We start from the raw sequence: 19,504 nt of genomic DNA on the forward strand, positions 1-19,504 counted from the left end.
GACAAGATATTTAATAGTTCCTGACTTTAAGAGGGAAGTGTTATGTAAACGACAGATAATAGAAGGATAACCCAGATTACATTTTAAAAACAAATGTTAGTTGCCTTTTGTGTGTTCTTACTTATTGTTCATAGATATTTCACGACACTGAGAGGGCTGCAGTGGACTGTTTGGGTAAAATGAATAGACACTGGAATGTAAAATACAGCTAAACAGAAAAAGAGGCAATTTAAATATCAGTGACATCGATATCATAGTTTATATTCAACTGACTCTGCCTTCCCTCATATCTTTAGAGGGTGTTTAAGTGTCTTTTAGCGTGTTGTTTTGGTTGTCCAGTCAGCACAATGACTCTATATAAAAATGGATGACGCCTCTACATTAATCAATAAATGTAGCTCAATGTCTGCCAGTGTTGGCTAACACATTAGCCATGACCAATCCATTGTCTCACTCTCATCATTGTAGGAAGAGTACATTTCCATCTGTCGCTCTATTCATAAACCACTAACAGACATTATAGCACATCACATGTTACATCAACAGTCACCTACACATCTGTTATGCAACATTACCTTTAACAGGGCGTCCACGTATACATTATGCTGTGACATTATCTCCCTAATGTCCCATTTAACTCCCGTCATCATGAGCAACATTTGCTCGTAGTCGATGGCCTTCGCTGCGACAATCCAGTAAATAGGTTTCCGGAGTTCGCTGGCTGTCGACACAGTCTGAAAGGAGGAAGGGAGTAAACATGTTTGTGTGTTATGAAAGAAGCAGCAAACAGTCGAGAGGCAGACATGAAAGTCTCTGAATTTTGTGCAGGTACGATGACGTCATCATGCGCACAATAATCAAATCATAGGACATGACATTCATTTGACGTTTGGGGTATCAGACCTGTCTGTGGACCTGAACATTTCAAATGTTAAGTGACATTGTGTATGAGTCACAACAACAACAACAAAAACCACAGGTAAAGAGCTGCCTGCCTGGTTTTAAGTGATGTTTTTCTTCTTTGTTGATCAAGAACTGGACTGACTGCTGCGTTACAGTCATATTGTCATTTGTAAGCAAAGAAAAGCGTGCATTGCACCCCTCCCTCTGAGAGGAACGGCCCAGTGAGAGACGCTGGTGTGAAATAATTTTCGCTGCAGGCAATGGCTCATATGATGAGAATATACCGGTGGATCATCTAAAAAATCTTCAGGTCTGCAGCCTGCATTTCAAACCTGATGATTTTGAATGAGACATGACATCGGAGGCGGGCATAAGAGATGTAGTTTAGCGAGCTCCCTGGCCCTGGTTTTACGTAGTCTGGTGAAGGTTTTCCAGGGCCCATTGAAGAAGCAGATAGCGTCCTCTAAAGGCACAGAGCCAAACTGCATTTTTTTCTACCATAATGGCATTCGCTCCCCATAATAGCATGATAGGACTGAGGTTGAAAATCTGCCAACTGGCCCTTTAAGTTTGGTACCTCTATTACCAGATGTTACAGCCCTACATTACCAGGGCCCAACAGTGACAGAAGTATTTAAACTTAATGGACTTACACAGACTTCAGGGAGAGTTTGAAAGCATACCTGGGAATAAAACTGTTGCAGGAAAGGCTTCTTGGCTGCCGGCATCATCGTGTCCAGGTGGGACTGGAGGGATTCAAATTGTTCAGCCAGAAACACACTGAGAAAATAACAAAACACACAGAAACAGACATTAAATTCAGCTCAGCGGTGGCAAAATATTTTGGTGCGACAAAAAGAAAATTACTGCTTGTTTTTGTGTTTTTCAGGAGTGACACATCCATTAAACAAAGCTGATATTACTTTTGATTGAATTGTAGCAACTTACAATTAGAGACCAACTTAAATCTTTTCCCAGAGCAGCACATGAATACAGATCGCTCAAACCATAGACTGCACTAAAAGATGGCCGACATGACGGCTCCCTAAAAGTGAAGCCAAAACATTTTGAGTGCCCCCTACTGACTGGCTGCAGTATAGGTCATAAAGCCCGCCTCCTCCAATTAGTTATTTGATGCTGTAAAAAGGATGATTGACAGCTCTGTTGATCAATACAGCTCCTGCAGCCGAGCTGTTCTGGATTAGAAGATTAGAAGACGAACGGCGAGAGGAAACTTAACTAAAACAATCACTACAGTCAGTGAAGTTCATATCTGTGAGCTTCTGACCAACACAAGAAGCTGTTCTGCTGACATGCAGGATCTTTGCCGTATTTTCCGGTAAGTTATACGTGTGTTTTGGTTAGCGGGAGGGGCGGGACTTTGTTACCGTAGCTCCACCCGCCGTTCTCTGGCTCCAAAAGACGTCACTAGCACAAAATGGCAGCGCCCGCCTTGGTGGTATTTTGGGTTCAAATAAGTGCAGTGAGAATAGATGGAGACGTGTCATCCATCTTTATATACATAAAGCTTCTAATATTAAAGCTCAGCCTCTCTTGTCGGACACAATAGCAATAAACGTGTCAGAAGTGGATCCTCCACTGCTGCTGAAATCCAATTCCTCCCTCGTGGTCTCTACAGTCTAATCTAATGAATAATTAAGTTAGAATAGACTCCAGTGTTGTTAGCTCCACATCTTCAAGCCTCACACCTCACCAGGCAAAGTATCATTGACATCCAACAAATCAGGCTGCAGCTCTTACAATGAATGGATTAAATGACCCTTAAATATACCGAGGCCGAGCAAAGCAGCAGAAGAAGACAGACAGGACACACAAAAAATCAATGCAGACAGAACTAACACTCATTTCTACTGTGGATCCAGGTCTGACATAATAAAGTCCCTCTGACTCGGGCTGATCGATGGCTCTGAAGGGTTTCTGTGCACTAAACAAAAACAAGCACGACTGCTGCAGTGATGTCTTTACTGTTACAGGTCAACAAGAACACAACTGATTAGACAGTGCAGTTTCAGAGAAGACTAAAAAACAGACAAAAACGTCCCAGTGACTAGTGTCTGTCTGGCCTCCAAACTCTGTTCGGCCCTTTAAAACTATTTTGGACTGAACTCAATCAAAGTGAACGATTTCATCCTAAAGTCAGAGCTCTCTGTTTGACAAATAATAATGACCCCTTTCTAAATAAACAGTTTATAATTACAGGCCAGCATAAGCACAAATACACATTTAATAGGCTGTTATCAGAGAGTATATGATATTTGCCTGATATTTGAATGGGTATTACTCAAATTAAAATAATTTAAAATAACAGATCTTAGTTAATATAATACTCAGTTTCTATTCAGATTAGAAAATGTATGTTTATTTTGGATATCTACGGAAGCCCTAAGCAGACATGCATCCAGTTGCTTTTTTATTGAACAAAGGTCAACAAGCATGTCACATTACATCTGTTTTTTCAACCCTTTCCCCCCCACCCTTCCTGCCATCCCACCTTGCCACCCTACCACCCCCACCCCCCACGGCGGCTTAGCCCTCTACCCCCCTCCCGATCTCAGTTCAGAGCTAGCCATCCAATACGTACATTTATTCAAGTACTATCTTTGAAGTAGTTCTGATATTACAGAGGAAGCCATCGCTGTACTACAAGTTCTTTAGGCTGCAGTTAGGCCAGCCAGCATCCATACATTTTATTAACACCACTTTCCTGTTATAACAAGTCATTTCAAGTTGTTTTCTCGAGATTCTAGATCGCCGAAAAATTATCCTGTTATCACGAAAAAACAAGTTTTGTTGTCCTGGGAAAACGAGATAAAGATCTCAAGAAAACAACTTGGAATTACTCGTCATCACGGGAAAACAGAGTAGATCAAATGTATGGATGCATGTCCGCTCGGGGCTTCCGTAGATATCAAAAGAGCCTGACATATGATTTTGAAAATAAGAGTAAAAGTTGTTTCTGAATTATTTGGTAACTTGTTGCTTATTCTACGGTGGCTGACAAGGGCAATCCTGCTGCTACATGTGTTTTCTGGGTTTGTGTGTTTTTGACTTTGCATTGTTCCTGTGTTTGCAGCGCATTTGCTTTGGCTTTTTGCAGCACTTTTTTGTTTCCATTGTTGCATTTGTTTTGGACTTTTGCTCGTGTTTCTGAATGTGCAGCCTGTTTCCTTTAATGGAAATCGCCACCGTATCATTCTGCTAATCAGCAGCTCATTTTCTCTGTTTCTTTCTGAAACATTTTCTGATTTGTTTTTTCATCTCATTAAAACAGTTTGTTTTAAGGTAAGATTATTAAAACACAGAACATTGTGAGCCTTGGGTTCAGTCTATGTAATTTCCAAACACTTCACTGCTGATTAATTCAATAATTGAGCTATTACTGAAGCTCCAAAACCGACCATCTGCAGCAAATAACAGTAACCCCAACAGGAATCTTTATATGAAAAGCAATAATTAATATTAATAAGTGCTGCCTGGTTTACACTGCATCTGGAGGCACTACACTAAACGCAGCCGGCAGCCCATAAATGAGCACAGTGGACATCTTTTCTTTTCATGGAGCAGAGAAAATCCCATTAAGGTTAGCTGCAGCAGCTTGTGTTTACCTCCGCAACACGGAGCGGTGCGGGGGGAAAAAAAGGAGGCCACCCTGCAGTTTTATCTGATCACACTTATTTAAATTCAACACCTGAAGAACAGCGAAGGGAGCACCTAAAGGAGGTCTTTTCTTTCATTTCATCAGAGGTCTCTGCTGCCTCTTTGGTTCATCCACTTGGACGTTAAAATCCAAGATGATTTGATGTGAGATGCTGAAGATGTCAGAGGTGTTTTTCTGGTGCAGAAACTTTTCATGCAGTTCTGCACGGAAAAAGTCCGCCGTCTCTCTCCCTGAGCAGATTTTCACTTTACCTCACCTCTGCACTTTGAATCTTTTACTTTGGATCATTCTTCTGCCCTCGCTGTCTGCCTCCTATACACCCAAATGTTTGTGTGAAAGAGAGTTAGCCTATTCAGCTGTTTTGTCCATCTGGCCCCCTTCGGTATACAGACTTTCATTATGAAACACTTGTACATTACAGACTTCTCATGTCTAAGAGTCAGCAACGACGGTGTTTTGACCAAATTATGTATGAGGGTGCTTTTGTGCAGTGTGTTGCTATAATGGCAAAAAGGGGCGAATAACTACACAGGTGAATAAATCAGCAAGCTATGGTAAACTATAGGGAGAATGCTAGAATGGCACCTCACTCAAACACGCTGCGGGTCCAGTAAATGTCTCATAGCCAGGTTCTGTAACACTAATGAAATTATGAGCACCTTGAGGCGAGGCAGCGAGCGGGAAGCGCCTCTTTAACATGATCAGGGAAAACGCTTTGATGAACGTAACCGCAGAGTTACATCACACAGTCAGAACACACGAGTGATGACGCCAAAGCCCTGTTTTCACAATCTTTCCCCCTATACCAGAGGGAATAAAGACCTATTCTGCTGTGAGTCTTCAGGTGTCATTACATTGATTACTTTATAATTGCTTTAATTATAGCACAGGTTATGTAATGTGTGGTAATTATCTGGAGCGTGGTGCAGAGAGTTCTTACAGAGACTCGGTGGCCACCACCCGCTGAGCGAGGCCGTAAAGGGTGCCGCTGTTGGTGAGGACCACCAGTTGGCTCAGATGGGGGCTGGGCACCTTCTCCTTCCTGTCCTCTGCCGGACCGTGGACACCTGCGTTCTCCCCCGACGCTTCCTGGAAGACACACGGGTGAGAGGACAAAAAAGGGCACGCAGAGTTAAAAATGTACATGTAAATGTTTTTGTTTCGCCTTTTCAGCTTTGAGAGATACTTTAATGAAACCAAGCAGCAACATTCGGTGTTGAAAAATGAATCAAATGCAGAAGTGCAAAAAACGGCAGTTCCTTGAGTGGCCACTCGAGGCTCCAGAAAACAAGAAATAACATTACAGCAGATGGGAAAATGCCAATTTTTACAGCAGAAAATTAACATGTTTACAGCCTGGTACAAAAACCCATTTAGTTATAAATAGATAATTTTATTGTTCAAGATAACTCTACGGGGGGTGAACTCACCCGTTTAATTATATTAAGCCTTACATCAAAGGGGTCGGATCACTTGATTGACAGGTGGATCCTGCTGGCTGTCTGCTAGACGTCAACACAGACACAGACACTGAGCTTAACTTCACCTGTTTGTGTTGTTGGAGACTTTTGGGGATTTTTGGGGGATTTTTTCATTCAAAGTTCGGACAGATAATCTGTCTCTCTCTCTGTGGGATTTGAGGAACTTTATGGCTGTGCAAGAAGTCTGAGCTCCAGCTTTTCGGTGAGTTAAATGCTTGTATTACTGTAATGATATATTTTTAGCACTAAGTAGCAGGTATACTGTGCTCGCTATAGCTGTTCAGTGTTTATCATACATTTGTTTATTTGTTGGCCAGTAAATAGGAGTCAGGATTTTTTGGCTTTACAGCGGAAGGTAGTGATTAGAAGATTGGTTATTTTACGCTTCCTGGTACGTGTCGTTCACCCACTGCTCTCTCAGCAGGCGATCAAGCGGCGAGTCCGCTACATCTTTAGTCTTATAAATAAACACCAGCAGTCAGTCACCGTCACAAACAGAGACACGAAGGTAAACTAGCTCATTCACAAGCTAATGAGTCGACCAGAGTCACAGACTGTTTAGCTTTGATAAACAGTCTCACTCCTCTCCAGCACCGCCCTCTCATCCAAATATGGTCACTTGACTCCAGTAAACCAACATGGCGGCGGCCATATCTCGGCTTTATTTACGCAATCCAGAAACCAATGGGTGACATTGGCTACTCCCATTATTTATACAGTCTATGGTTGAGACGTGAAATGATTCACCTCCCATACCTCTTTATTGAAGACGCTTTGGCCCTGTTATGCAATATTTCTGTAAATGTAAATTATTATTATTCAAAGCAGCAAAGAGGGGTGTGAAATAACCAGGGAGCAGGGTATCTGAGGAAGATAAATGTCCTACTGTAACCTTAAAAGCTCACTCGACACATCAAATGTTTAACTTGCAAAATGAAGACAAAATGTAGATGCATGCCGGTATGTAAGCATAATCTACAATTCAATCAACCTTTTGGAACACCTTAAAATCCCGCTGACCAAACACTCCTCCACAGCAAACATTTATCTTCCTTCTGAAATATTCCGCTCCACGTCTCCACCCAGCGAGCCTTTTATCCCTTCATTTGAAAAACAATTGAATAGAAAGAGAAATATTTCACCCTAAATCCCGTCCCATCAATCACAATAATCTACATTTGCATACAAAGCCACTGAGACTGCACACAGGAGGGTGGTGTTTTCTATAAGGCACGTCCGGCTCTCATGACGTATCACACCGGCATGTACGGCTTTGGAACAGCTTCTGCGAGATCAATAGCAATCACACAGGTAATGAACGAATGGAAGCTATTAATGCTGTAGCGTAGCATCCACTTACACACTGCACTCCTGCGCAATCTGGGTCTAATGTAGTGTACGAGCAGCGTTACTCCACACGACCAGTGGACGGCTTGTAATAGTGAGGCTGCAGCGAGTACAGAGGAGCTGTTTTAGAAGTGTGGAAATCGAGGAAATATGTACAAATAAATGCTTCATAAAAACTCAGAGCTTGTAGACAGTTTTAAGAGGAGGATGTTTTATGACCCTCACAAAAAGATAAATATAAAGAGCTTAGCATACAGAACAAAAATGCAAAGTATGCAGCCCTGCTAAAAATGTATGCTTCAGACCTGCTGCTCTCTCACCGCCTCCGACTGTGTGGCAACCTTTCCAGAACCTCGGCGCGTTATCTCTCTGCATTCAATCAAATGTTCCGCCTCGCAGAAGACCTTAATCAGTCTGAAAATAAAACTTTATCACAGTCAGAAGATTGAATTAGATTACTTTTACTGTACAGTGGATAGAATCTGCTGGCTTTGAGAGAGTGAAATAAATAACTCCCTAGAGAAAGTCTCTGTAAATATTACTGCTATTTATAAGGAGGAACATGAGTTAATAAGATATTAAATTAAATTAAACACGCCTCAGCACATGTTATTAAATCAAATATTAGATGACTTTAAATAACATTTTAAATATGAAGACTTTAAAAGCAGAATTCATAACTGATAATAAACCAGTGACTCATTGTTCCTCAGACTAAATCACAAGCAGCAAACTTCCCTCGTCTGACGTCTGTGCAGCCGGAACAGAAAGGGCAGGAGGAAAAGTAAATACTGATGTTTTTGTTCACTGCAGACGTTCTCTCTTTTGTAGCAGGCTGCAGAGCAGCAGAGCAGAACCTCCCGACATTCTTTGGCCTTTTTACAGCTGAACCAGCTGATCGTGTAGTTATTTTAATCTCAGGGCAAAGGGTGGACAAAGGAAGCTCCAAGTAAAAGAAATATATTATGAAGCCATTTTATCAGGATTTTTTAAAGACCCCCTCCAGTGAAAATCAAGTGTTTAACCTTGTAAACATCTCCATGTGCTGTTTCTCGTGTGGTCAACATCAGCAGTCATCTCCATCTGCTTTTAAACTGCAGTGTACCAAGGACAGGCTGAACACCACGTTTTCAGATTGGCAGGTTTATGACGTCACAAACCTGAGGAGCCAATCCAGTTAATGGACGGGGTGACGCTATGCATATCATTATGTGTAACCTATGGCAACCACTTCAGCAATGCGCGAGCCAGCTGTAACCGTCATCGTAATTTTGTTCAAGCTAGCTAAGTTGCCACTAAACGATGGCAGAGACGTGTTTTGTTTTCACTACAAAGGGGACGGTTGGAAATGTGCATAGTGGGCGGGGACTATGCAGATTCAGGAATTCTTAATGAGGAAGAAGGAGGAGATGCTTTGGCAAGATTTTTTACAACAAGGTAATTAAACATATTTAGCAGAAAAAACATTTATTTATTTTTTCAAACAGAACATGTTATGTCTTACTACATGACTGGAGCTGGTCTTTAAGGTGTTAATGATGCTAAAAAATATGTGATATGAAAAATATATGATGCTTCTCTAACTTATTTTACGTAACAAAAAGTCAATGTTATTCAATACATTTAAAGCTGTAACGCCAGCTAGGTCACTGATGACAGAGAAGGGTTAAAGCCAACAAAAGTCAAAGACATTTCTTCCACTTTACAGCAAATAAACATGACAAATGTTTTGTGGTTATGGACTTAATCCAGAAAACCCATTAGTACCCACTTTAACAGAGATTTGTGACAAATGATTGAAGATTTGGAACATGATAATTAGCGGATGGTGGCCATATGGATGGCGACGTGCCAGACCAACAAACACACAAATACAATGATATATTGTAGAGAACTACCACTGTCCTCCTTGTTGTTGTTCTTAAATAGTTTAGTTGCGACATTGAACACAAGTGGTGTTTCAGTACAGTCCAGTATCTTGGAACCCGACGATGCAGCCTTTGGTAGCGATGGGCAACTTTTTCAAGGCTTCTGGCGTAGCCAGCGTTTAGCGATAAAGGACTTCAGACTAAGACTTCCTTTCTGTCCGTTGCATTGTTTACAGCTTGACTAGCAAGCTGATAAGCGAGAATGGAGCTGGAGTTAGGATATGACCTGTAAGAGCAGAATGTTTGCTGCACCTGCATTCTGAGGTCTGCTATTTCTTGATAACAGACCGTTGCTATGAAGAACAGACTGTTGCTAGGGATGCAGCTCTAACCACACAGTTATCCCTTACATAGAGAATGATAAAAAGCTAAATCATCGGCAGGTGACCGCCGGTGGAGGCCGAGATTTCGCTACGGTGGATTGCGTTTCGCCCATTTTGCTCTCCACACAGACTTTATTTCCTGCTGATACGTGATTGGTCAATACTACTCGGACTACAAGTGCATTAAAAAAACGGTAACCTGAACACTTCAGATACCAAAATCTGGTCCTTTGCCTACAGACTTTGCATGTTTAAGCAGAATCTGTGAATTGTGGTTGTTTACAACATCTCGGGATTAAAATTAATTTCTTTGAACTGTTTCTTTTTTTAGGATCTGTTTCTGCAGGGGACACAGAGCGTACAAACGGTCTTTAGGTATTTTGTAATCTGTATTTGAACACAGGTTAGCTGTATATTGTCCTTTGTGTGAATCAAATGAACCCCCCTTGCATTACTCTGACATTACTGCAGAGTCTGGCTTGGTCTATTTTTAATTACTCCACATGAGGCTTGACCTTTCATTGACTGAACCCCTGCAGCATAAAACTTCTGAGAGAGCGTCAGGAGAAAAGTTGTGTGTCTTTTCCAACTGCGTAGAACTCAGCGGGGATTCTGCAGGTAAAAGAAAGACTGAAAAGAAAATAGTGGGGGGAAAAACACCCATGACATTTAGGGGTTTATGTAAGTACACTCCTGATTGTGAGGCGAGAAAGCAAAGACTATTCTCACAAGTTCTCCATGCCTGCTTTCGGCAACATGCACCCTGAATGTAACACACAAGATGCTCAATCATTATATGCACAATATGCAAACATGAATTGATTGAATAGCTTTAACATAATTCCCCACTGTCGTTGCCCTTTGGTGCATCTGAATATGAGGCTTATTTTTCTCTCAATACACTTCTACAAATGAAAGACAATAAAGGTTCTTGCTGCTGGAAACCTCAGATTTATCAAAAAACAGGTTAAAAAAATGATCTTTAAAAAAAGAATAGCTTCACAAATAAAGACATTAACTCTCAGTCATCATTACAAACCTGCTGCTTTCAATTGTGCTGTATTTTATTGCTTATTTGATATCATCAAAGATACAACTGATAAAAAATGATGATTTTTATGACGACACTCGATCAAAATGACAAATAACTTCAGCGAGAGCAAAGCAAACTCCCTCCATGTGCCTGCGTTGCCAAGTTCAAACAAAGGAATGCCATATTGGACAAATTAAGCATCAGCGATCGACTTTTCAAAGTCGTACGAGAGCCTGAAAAAGTGGGGATGAAGCAGAGCTTTCCATACGGCATGACTTATAGTGAGGAGGTCAAACTCTCTTTGATTTACATCCTGCAGCTGCTGAAGATATTTAGGAGGAGTTCAAACCTTCGCAGCGGTTTCTCTGCTGACTCACTGAGATAAATAATGGAATCGCTTTTCCAAAAGGGAGTTTGGTTTATTTGTTATAAAGACGGATGATATTTGGTCCGTGGTGATGTTCAAAAACTACAAGATGACAACTGTTAGAATGATAAGTGAATTCCTTCTGGTGTTCCACAGAGGCTAAAGAGTGTATTCTTAAAATATAAATATTTTGATAATGGACTCGTCTTTTAAGTTTTTTTTCTGGAAAAATAGAGAAAAAAATCTAAACCTTTCTCTGATTTTATCCACACAATGAGGGTTTTCTTGATTTTGCATAATATTAAAGGGGGGGTATTATGCTAATTTCAAGCTTCATATTTCACGCTGTGATACCTGTGGAGTAGCTTAGCATAAATTATAGTTAAAAAAACTCATTTTTTCTCACACTGGTGCTCTGTGCAGGCCTTCATACGGCCTCTGCCTGAAACAACTCAGTCAGCTCTGTCCCTTTAAGAAACCCCACTCCTACAAGCCCACTTTCTTCTGATTGGCCAGCTCTCTGAAGCCTGCTGAGGCTGCACTTTGTGACATCATAAAGTGCAGTGTGTAGAAAAAACTGTGAGAAACCTGGCGTTCACAGCAGCCTGCAGACTGAGCCGAGAAGCCTGGGGATTACTCCAACATACTTTTACCTACAGATTTTAAACCTCACCCACGTTTAGTCTGGACATCCGACATTGTAACATTATGTCTTAAAATGTGAAACAGCATAATACCCTCTTTAAATCACACATAATCTTTCATACACATCTGCATCATGCCACAGTAAATACTCATTAGTCTAAGATTGAAGAGTTGACATTTCCGTCATTAGCATGTTGCATTAGATGAAGTGGATTCAGTGTAAATAGCTTCCGGTTTACAATAAGGGAAAGAAAAAAAAGGAAAATCAATCAAAGTTATGAGAAAAGCAACATTAGCATGAATCCTGTATTAGCAGTGGCAGGACGCTGCATTGAGTTTATCATTACAACGTATGAATGATTTCCTCTGTGCACAAAATATGTCATGTGCATCCGAGCATGGCAGCTCCAGCTCCACAATGAAACGCTCCCACTTGTATCTGTCGCAGTTTCCAGCGCGGTCTCAAAGTCAGAGTACACACTCAGGAGATATTCACACAAGTTTTCAGAGGAAACTGTGCAACAGCCAGAGGCGGCTCCTTTTCAATACGAGTGATATCGATTTGGAAGGTTATAGGAAGGAAAATATGCTTGTTTTCATTTCTCACTGTGAAGACATGGAGACAGGAGGTAATGATCATTTACATAAGCACACTGAGTTTAACACCGACACAGACAGAGCTCCGCAAAAGCACCAGAGATAAAGCAGTGAAGTGAGCCATAGCAAACAATAGGAGAAAAATTACCGTATGGAAAGTTAGAATGATTTCTTAATAAGTCTAGCTGGGTGATTCTGTCTCTATGACGACAGTTTGCATTTTATCTTCTAATTAGGCTGCACTGAAGAGGTACACCTTTGTCACTATCGCTCACTTACGAAGAGCATATCACTCACAAAACGTGTTTAAATAGTGTTGGAATATGAGTATTTCCAACAACATAGTATCTGCAAAATCTGTGATTTAAAAAAAGGGTAGACCAATTTCCAAAGTAAAACCTGCTCTGGCACATGAACAGGCTTTTATTTTGAAATTTGCTACAGTTACAAAGATAAGACGCTACAGCTGATTCAGAGGTGTTAAAAGCACAATTTCAATTTATTTATCTGCTAATAATGTTCACTTAGAAGTTTTACATACTTAGCAACATATTGTGTGATGAACACATTAAAAATCATGCTACAGCTACACTCTCTTTTTATTACATTCCATTACATGAAAAACATGTTTTGCATTTGGAGCATTCAGAAAGGCTGGGTACTCCTAAGACCGGCAGCCACACTAGCAAGAGGGACCAAAAAGCAAATTTCAAGCTCTGCAGGAAATAAACAAGGTTGGCATCCTCCAAGGTGGATGCACTGCAGGGTACAATTTGTTCAACACTAGCACAGAGTCTGCTGATAGCACATCCTGAATCAAGTAACCGTCTGAAAACAAGCCAGGAGGCCGGCTGCAGCCGGCTGCACCGAAGTGCTGCTTGAAAAATTACCATTGGTGACCTAAGAGAAGACTACAACCACGTTTTAAAGAATATGCACCATGTTTTGTAGCTAGCTTCTTTATAAGAGAACGATTCAATAATATTTCTTCAAACACGCTCTATTAAATAATCTTCACAATTATGTAAATCATGTAATCACAAAGGTGGTGGGAGGTACTGATAACACAACAATAATTAAGATTTCTTCCGAACCTGCAGCAAATGTGCTCTAATTTAAATACTGTTTGACACAGAAGTAATCAAATAAAATATTAAATAATTGATAAACTTAATTAATTCTTTCATTTTGTGTGTGATGACTTTTAGAGGACAGTATTCTCAGAATGTGAGTCTAACCATGAAGATGTGCACCAGATGCAGAGTGAAACAGCCCTTTTTAACTGCTATGAAATGTTCCATTTTAATAATTTGTAACAACACTGGTTATCATGTCTTATGTATTGATAAAAGACACTAAAATGCAGTGAAATTATTTCAACTTCTAACTGTAAATGAGTTAGTTGATCAGGCCACCTAATTCTAGACACTTTACAAAACAAGAATGGGACAGAAAATAACTAGCTTTAGCATTTTTAGTCAAGTTTTCTACAGCTAGCTACCAGTAAGTGGACAAGATACTTGAGCATCAGCAACTATGACAGAATAGCGGTGTCTTAATTCAGGGGCTGCATCCTTTGAAGGACACCGTCTACAAAGGATGAGTCATTTGTAGCCTGTGTAGAACGCTAAGGCCGAACTGAAATGAGACAGTCTGGTCTATGGAGGATTTCCTGCTGTTCCAGCTGTTCCCTGCCTTACCCTTGCGTCACCAAACGCTGCTCCTGTTGCCTAGCAACAGGCACGTAACTCATTTTAACAGATAATGAGTTTCAAGCCCCTTTCATTTTTGTATCACTAGCTATTCAGTTGAGTTGAAACCAAAAAGTTTTCATTGTTGCACAATGGATCTCAGGATACGTTTGGCCCCAAAGGATGCACCTGATGGATCATTTGTCGGCTGCATCTGTAGGAGCCTTTGAAATGGGACAGCCTTCGATGCACCACTGTGACGCAATCAGCCTTCAGATACGTCTTTTGAAGGCTGCAGCCCCTGAATTGGGACACAGATATGTGGCTAGGTCGCATATCAATGAACATTAACATGTCTCCTGCTAGAAAACATCACACAAACTTGTATTATTTAACTAGCCAAGCTTGTCAAAGCAGCTTCAAATACAGTCTGACTGAGAGCCTTTCTGCTATGCTAGCAGTTAGCCCTCAGCAGTTAGTGCGTCAAGCTAGAGCTAACAAGCCTTGGTGCATAGGACTAGCTAAGGACAAACATTTTTTCCATCTCCCCTATCCATAACAGCAGCTAATGTCTTTCATTTTATTACACTTTGAAAAACTTCATGAGACAAATAATCAAAGTTCACCAACGAGCCTCAAAAATAAAATGTACTTTTCTCCATTGTATAAGAGAAAAGGAGATATCTGCGTGGGTGTCTGACTGCTCGGTGTAATCTGACATAAAGTAACAAAATAGAGGCCGTAAAGCAGGTCTGGAGGGAGAGAACAATTCTTTTCTTTGTGAGCTCGTCGTGTTTTAATTATCTGTCTGGCACTGGTGCTCAGATAAAAGGGACCCTGAAGTTAATGAACCATTTTAGGACCTTTTTTGCTAAACGGAGAGTAAAAACTTGCGGTGACAGACAGATAGTTTCAGTGTTTTTAATAGAGACCACTCTGCCTCGGGATGCCACTTAACAACACTAAGGCACTAGACATACTGAGTTAATTAAAACCTTTAACTTACAGGATAATACACCTCTGTCAAAGGTCAAGGGTACTTTAATTACTTAAAACCTATTGATAGCAATTTCCATACCCTCCATATGACATATGAACAGAATACAGAATAATTCTGTGAGAAAGAGATTTTGGTTCTTCTTATAGACTTACAATTATAAGTCTTACAATTGCTAATGAACTCTGTGAGTGTGTGAGGGACGGAATAAGTTACAGCACTGAGAAAGGCATGCTACCGTTTCATCATGTTTAAATGTTGAAAGGAAAAGCTAATTTACTGGCAAAAAGACATCACAACAAACCAAACCTGTCTAAAACCTAAATATGCAATGTGTGTTGTTTGTGGTTGTCATTGGTATGTGCTACTCTGTTAACATGTTGACATGTTGAGGCATCTAAATGTATGCAGCATGACAAATGTCCCTTTGGGGACGATAAAGTATATGGTATATTCCGTACCATACCATACTGTATCATATAGTAATGTCCCATACTGTATAGTAATGTACCATATCATATAGCAATGTACTGTATTGTATAGTAATGTCCCGTATTGTATAGTAATGTACCGTATTGTACCTTATCGTATAGTAATGTACTGTATCGTATGGTAATGTATCGTATTGTACCGTATCGTATAGTAATGTACCCTATCGTATAGTAATGTATTGTATCATATTGCACTGTATTGTATAGTGATGTATCGTATCATATTGCACAGTATCGTATAGTAATGTACCCTATCGTATAGTAATGTACCTTATGGTATAGTAATGTACCATATCGTTTTGCACCATATCGTATAGTAATGTATCCTATCGTATTGTATCGTATCATATCATAACGCGTCGTATTGCATTATATGGTGTCGTTTCGTTAGGTAAAGTAATGTATCATATTGTATAGTAATGTATTGTATCGTATCGCACCGTATCATATAGTGATGTACCGTATCGTATAGTAATGTACCCTATTGTATAGTGATGTATTGTATTGTATTGTATCGTATGGTGCCGTGTCGTATTGCATAGTAATGTATACTAATGTATATTTTTCATACCTCTGGTCTTCTATGTGTTCTCTGTTGTATTTCTTCGTCTGTCTGACTCCACAGCAGCAGTTAAGGTCAAACTACTCTCTTGCACTCTTTGTTCCTTTGTCATTTTTACAGCCCTCTCTAAGTCATGCTGTGGTGTCTTTGTCCTTGACTTCATCACTGATCAATAATTAATGTGAAAGGTACAAAACATTAGAGTTGGTCACAATGTTGAAGTAATGGCACCTTCCAGCATATAAAGTTTAAAAAGCTATTTCTGGTGTCACTAGAGAATGCTAATGTGTGTTAATGCCAAAGAGAAAAATTGGAATATAACTTCTACAAGAGACATTTCACAGCAATGCATTTATTTGAAGCCAACCTATAATTTGATTAGGAATTTTGGAAAGCAACGTTACCCCAAACCCTTCGGGGAAGAATTTCTTTACTGGATTTTGTCAGCTTTACAAACATGCAGTGTTTGAGAAAGGACAGCTCGCCTGAGAGTGCAAACATCAATGTCAATGTCCTTGAGGACCTTTGTATTCTGTGGACAGGAGAGAGGGGAAAACAAGTTTTGTTTCTGCCTGCGAGGTTTTAATGCTGAAACGGGTTTTCCCCAGTCGACCAACAGCATTGTTAAGAATGATGAAGACATCAAGCATCAAAGGCGGGGAGCTTCTCTGCCCTTGTGTAATGATTAGAAATTAAGCCCAAGGAATTCCCAAAGTAAACAAAACTTGTAAAAAAAAAGAACATTCAGGGAGTACAGGGGTTTTAAAGATAAGAGCAAAGCTTTGAATAAGACTTAAAAAGCAGATATAGCAGTAGCTTGATGATTATCACTCCCTAATGTTTTTACACACATAGATCAAAGATGTGCGGCTGAGAAATTTATGTAGCTGGAAAAGATTCTTAATGAGGTTGAATGGTTCAAACAGATGTATGTCGTGTTTGTATATCTACTATAATTTGTTTATAATTTGCTTTATGGTATTCATATGGGACATTTAATCATCTTTCCATAATGTCGTATTGAGTAAGGGGCATACAAAACAGCTTCCATTCAAAATCTCATCTGCTTTTAGCATGATTTTAGCTTATTATATGTACTTGAATTTCCAGCTCAGTTCTAGTTTATCACCTACATTACTACAACTAATATCACTATATTAAGAGTCCAATTAAGAAACAAACTATACTCGATTTCTTCATTATACTTAAGTAGCCTCTGTCTGCATTGCAGGCCCTTGGATTTCACTGAGGACAATATTCTGTGTGTTTTTCGAAAGTGCTGAGTCAGATCCACCTCTCTATTTGATCCTTGGGTTTTCCCATCACGTCCTCTGAGTGGTTTTGTTGTGAGCAGATCAATTTTGATTAACAGCCTGAGGTATTTTTTGCGGTGGGTGCTCTCGGGGGCTCGCTATCTGTCAGCCGCAGCAGTCACCTGAGGAAAGACCGGAGCTCCCTCTCAGTATCACATCTGCTGGATCCATCATTTGAACGGTGTGAGGTAAAGTTATATACGCCTGGGGGACGGACCACAAATGGACCTCAACATATTAGAAAAGCTAAGCAAATACAATTAACTACTTAAAGGCTCTGAAACCTATTTTCACAATCTGCTTGTAACTTTGAACAGTGTTTTCATACAGAAACGCAAAAAACAATTAAATGTTTTTTCCATGAGAGATTTCTGTACCTGGGTTTTTAACACACTCTTGACACAGGGTTATAATAACCTTTATTTAATCAGGTCAGTCCCATTGAGATCAATATCTCATTTTCAAGAGAGACCTGAGTACATAACAGTACAATAAAAGTTGAAGTGGCCGTGAGGAAGTTTGACAAACAAGATGTCAAATTCTTCAATGTACCAATCAGGATTTAGCATTATTTGAATTAAAAGCTGATGACAGTCATTGGGCTCTTTACTTATGTTGGCAGAACTGTCAGTCAAACCCACACATTAAACTTAGACTCTGATTAATGCTGTAAATATGTCTTGTTAGAAAGAAAAGCTTCGATTTTGAAGTTTTTAGAGGTTTTAAAACTCACAGTAGGAGTCTCTTAATCCAGAAATTTTTACAAACATTTAATTTCTTAAGCTTAGAGTTGCAACAATTTGCTGATAAGTCGATTGAAAGCAATTTTTGATGATTGATTATTAAAGGCATATTTAAGCTTTTTAAACACTTGCTGGTTTTCTTAGACTACTCAAATGACTGTAGAAAAAGATGGACGATGTCTCAAAAGTTAATACCCCCGAGGCTAGTGCTCGCAGTAGAGATCGTCTGGGGAGCCGCAGTATTGAAATCCCGCCCCTTCCGTTAACCAAAACAAACATTTAACTTTCATTTATTTATGAAATAACTAATTTAAACTAAACTTGTCAGAAAAATAAACACCTGGACTTAAATCAGCATAGAAAGAAATAACTATAACCATGTTTGAGAAACATTTATTTAACATGTATTTTGATTTTATAGTTTGACTCATGTCCCATCTGTTAACATGGAGGAGGCAGGCTTTATGACCTATACTGCAGCCAGTCAGCAGGGGGCGATAGAGAGGTTTCAGCTTTACTTTCGAAAAGCTGTCATGTCGTCCATCTTTTTATACAGTCATTGTCGTACAACGTACTGAGGTTTGCGACTGCACAGTAATATCCCATGGGAATTCTGCTCCTGCACCTTCTTAATTATAGTAAGGAAGATTGAACCCAACAATAACCCTAAGAGCTGTTGTCTTTTATACACCAGCGTTTGCAGGCAAAAGCTAAAAAGGGTAACAACTTTTGAATATTATTCCCAAGCTCAATTAGATAATAAATATCCTTTATTTAAAGGTACAGTAAACTCTAAGAGCTTTCTGTAATCATGGAGGAAGCCTCCAGCTGGGAGTTGAAAAGTGATCTCTCAGTTGAAGTGTCTCAATCTAACATGATTGACTGCTTACTCCTCTCCAGTTTATTCCACAGAGATTTATGGCCAAGTCGAGTGGACTGTCTGCCAGGCAATTACTGTCAAGTGGATCCTATTGCACCTCTTCGTCAGTCTCATGCAAGAAATTTAATTCTCATTAGATGAATGTCAAATGGAATTAGGGCTTTCATTTATTTTGGGCGACACCGACCGACTCCTCTAGGAACGCGTCTGAAAACTTCTTCGCTCACCTGCGTCGGTCAGACACAACAGGAAAGACAAAGACGAAAATAATCTGAAAAACTTGAGAATTAACTTATAGAAATGAGAGGATTTGAATTAAAGTGTGTTGAGCTGGGAGATGTGAGGAGCAGACAGGAAGTGGACTTTCTGCATCCACTGGGATCGGCTGTCTCCTCATCACGGCTGAGGAGCATGACCCACAGCTGGGGCTATCACTGAAGCGCGCTTGTGTGTGTGTGTTGCTTTAAAACCCCAACAAAATGTCGATACTAGTGATGCCCTGACGACTTCAGAATAAACTCCCC

The 19,504-nt window shown here is 40.0% G+C and overlaps 1 protein-coding gene across 1 annotated transcript in view; it reads right to left on the bottom strand.

Moving 5' to 3' along the window:
• Positions 1-19,504, bottom strand: part of vps50 (VPS50 EARP/GARPII complex subunit) — a 115,559-nt gene that overhangs the window by 8,201 nt on the left and 87,854 nt on the right. The window contains exons 23-25 of the mRNA XM_069681800.1: positions 5,523-5,671; positions 1,587-1,683; positions 576-734 (exon numbers count right to left, since the gene is read on the bottom strand). Of these exons, the coding sequence (XP_069537901.1) occupies positions 576-734; positions 1,587-1,683; positions 5,523-5,671 (405 nt within the window). The remainder of the gene's footprint in view (positions 1-575; positions 735-1,586; positions 1,684-5,522; positions 5,672-19,504) is intronic.

The sequence above is a fragment of the Semicossyphus pulcher genome, unplaced genomic scaffold (genome assembly GCF_022749685.1).
Source record: "Semicossyphus pulcher isolate SPU_LCO1_2020_fin unplaced genomic scaffold, fSemPul1.0.p SCAF_5, whole genome shotgun sequence".
Taxonomy (NCBI): domain Eukaryota; kingdom Metazoa; phylum Chordata; class Actinopteri; order Labriformes; family Labridae; genus Semicossyphus; species Semicossyphus pulcher.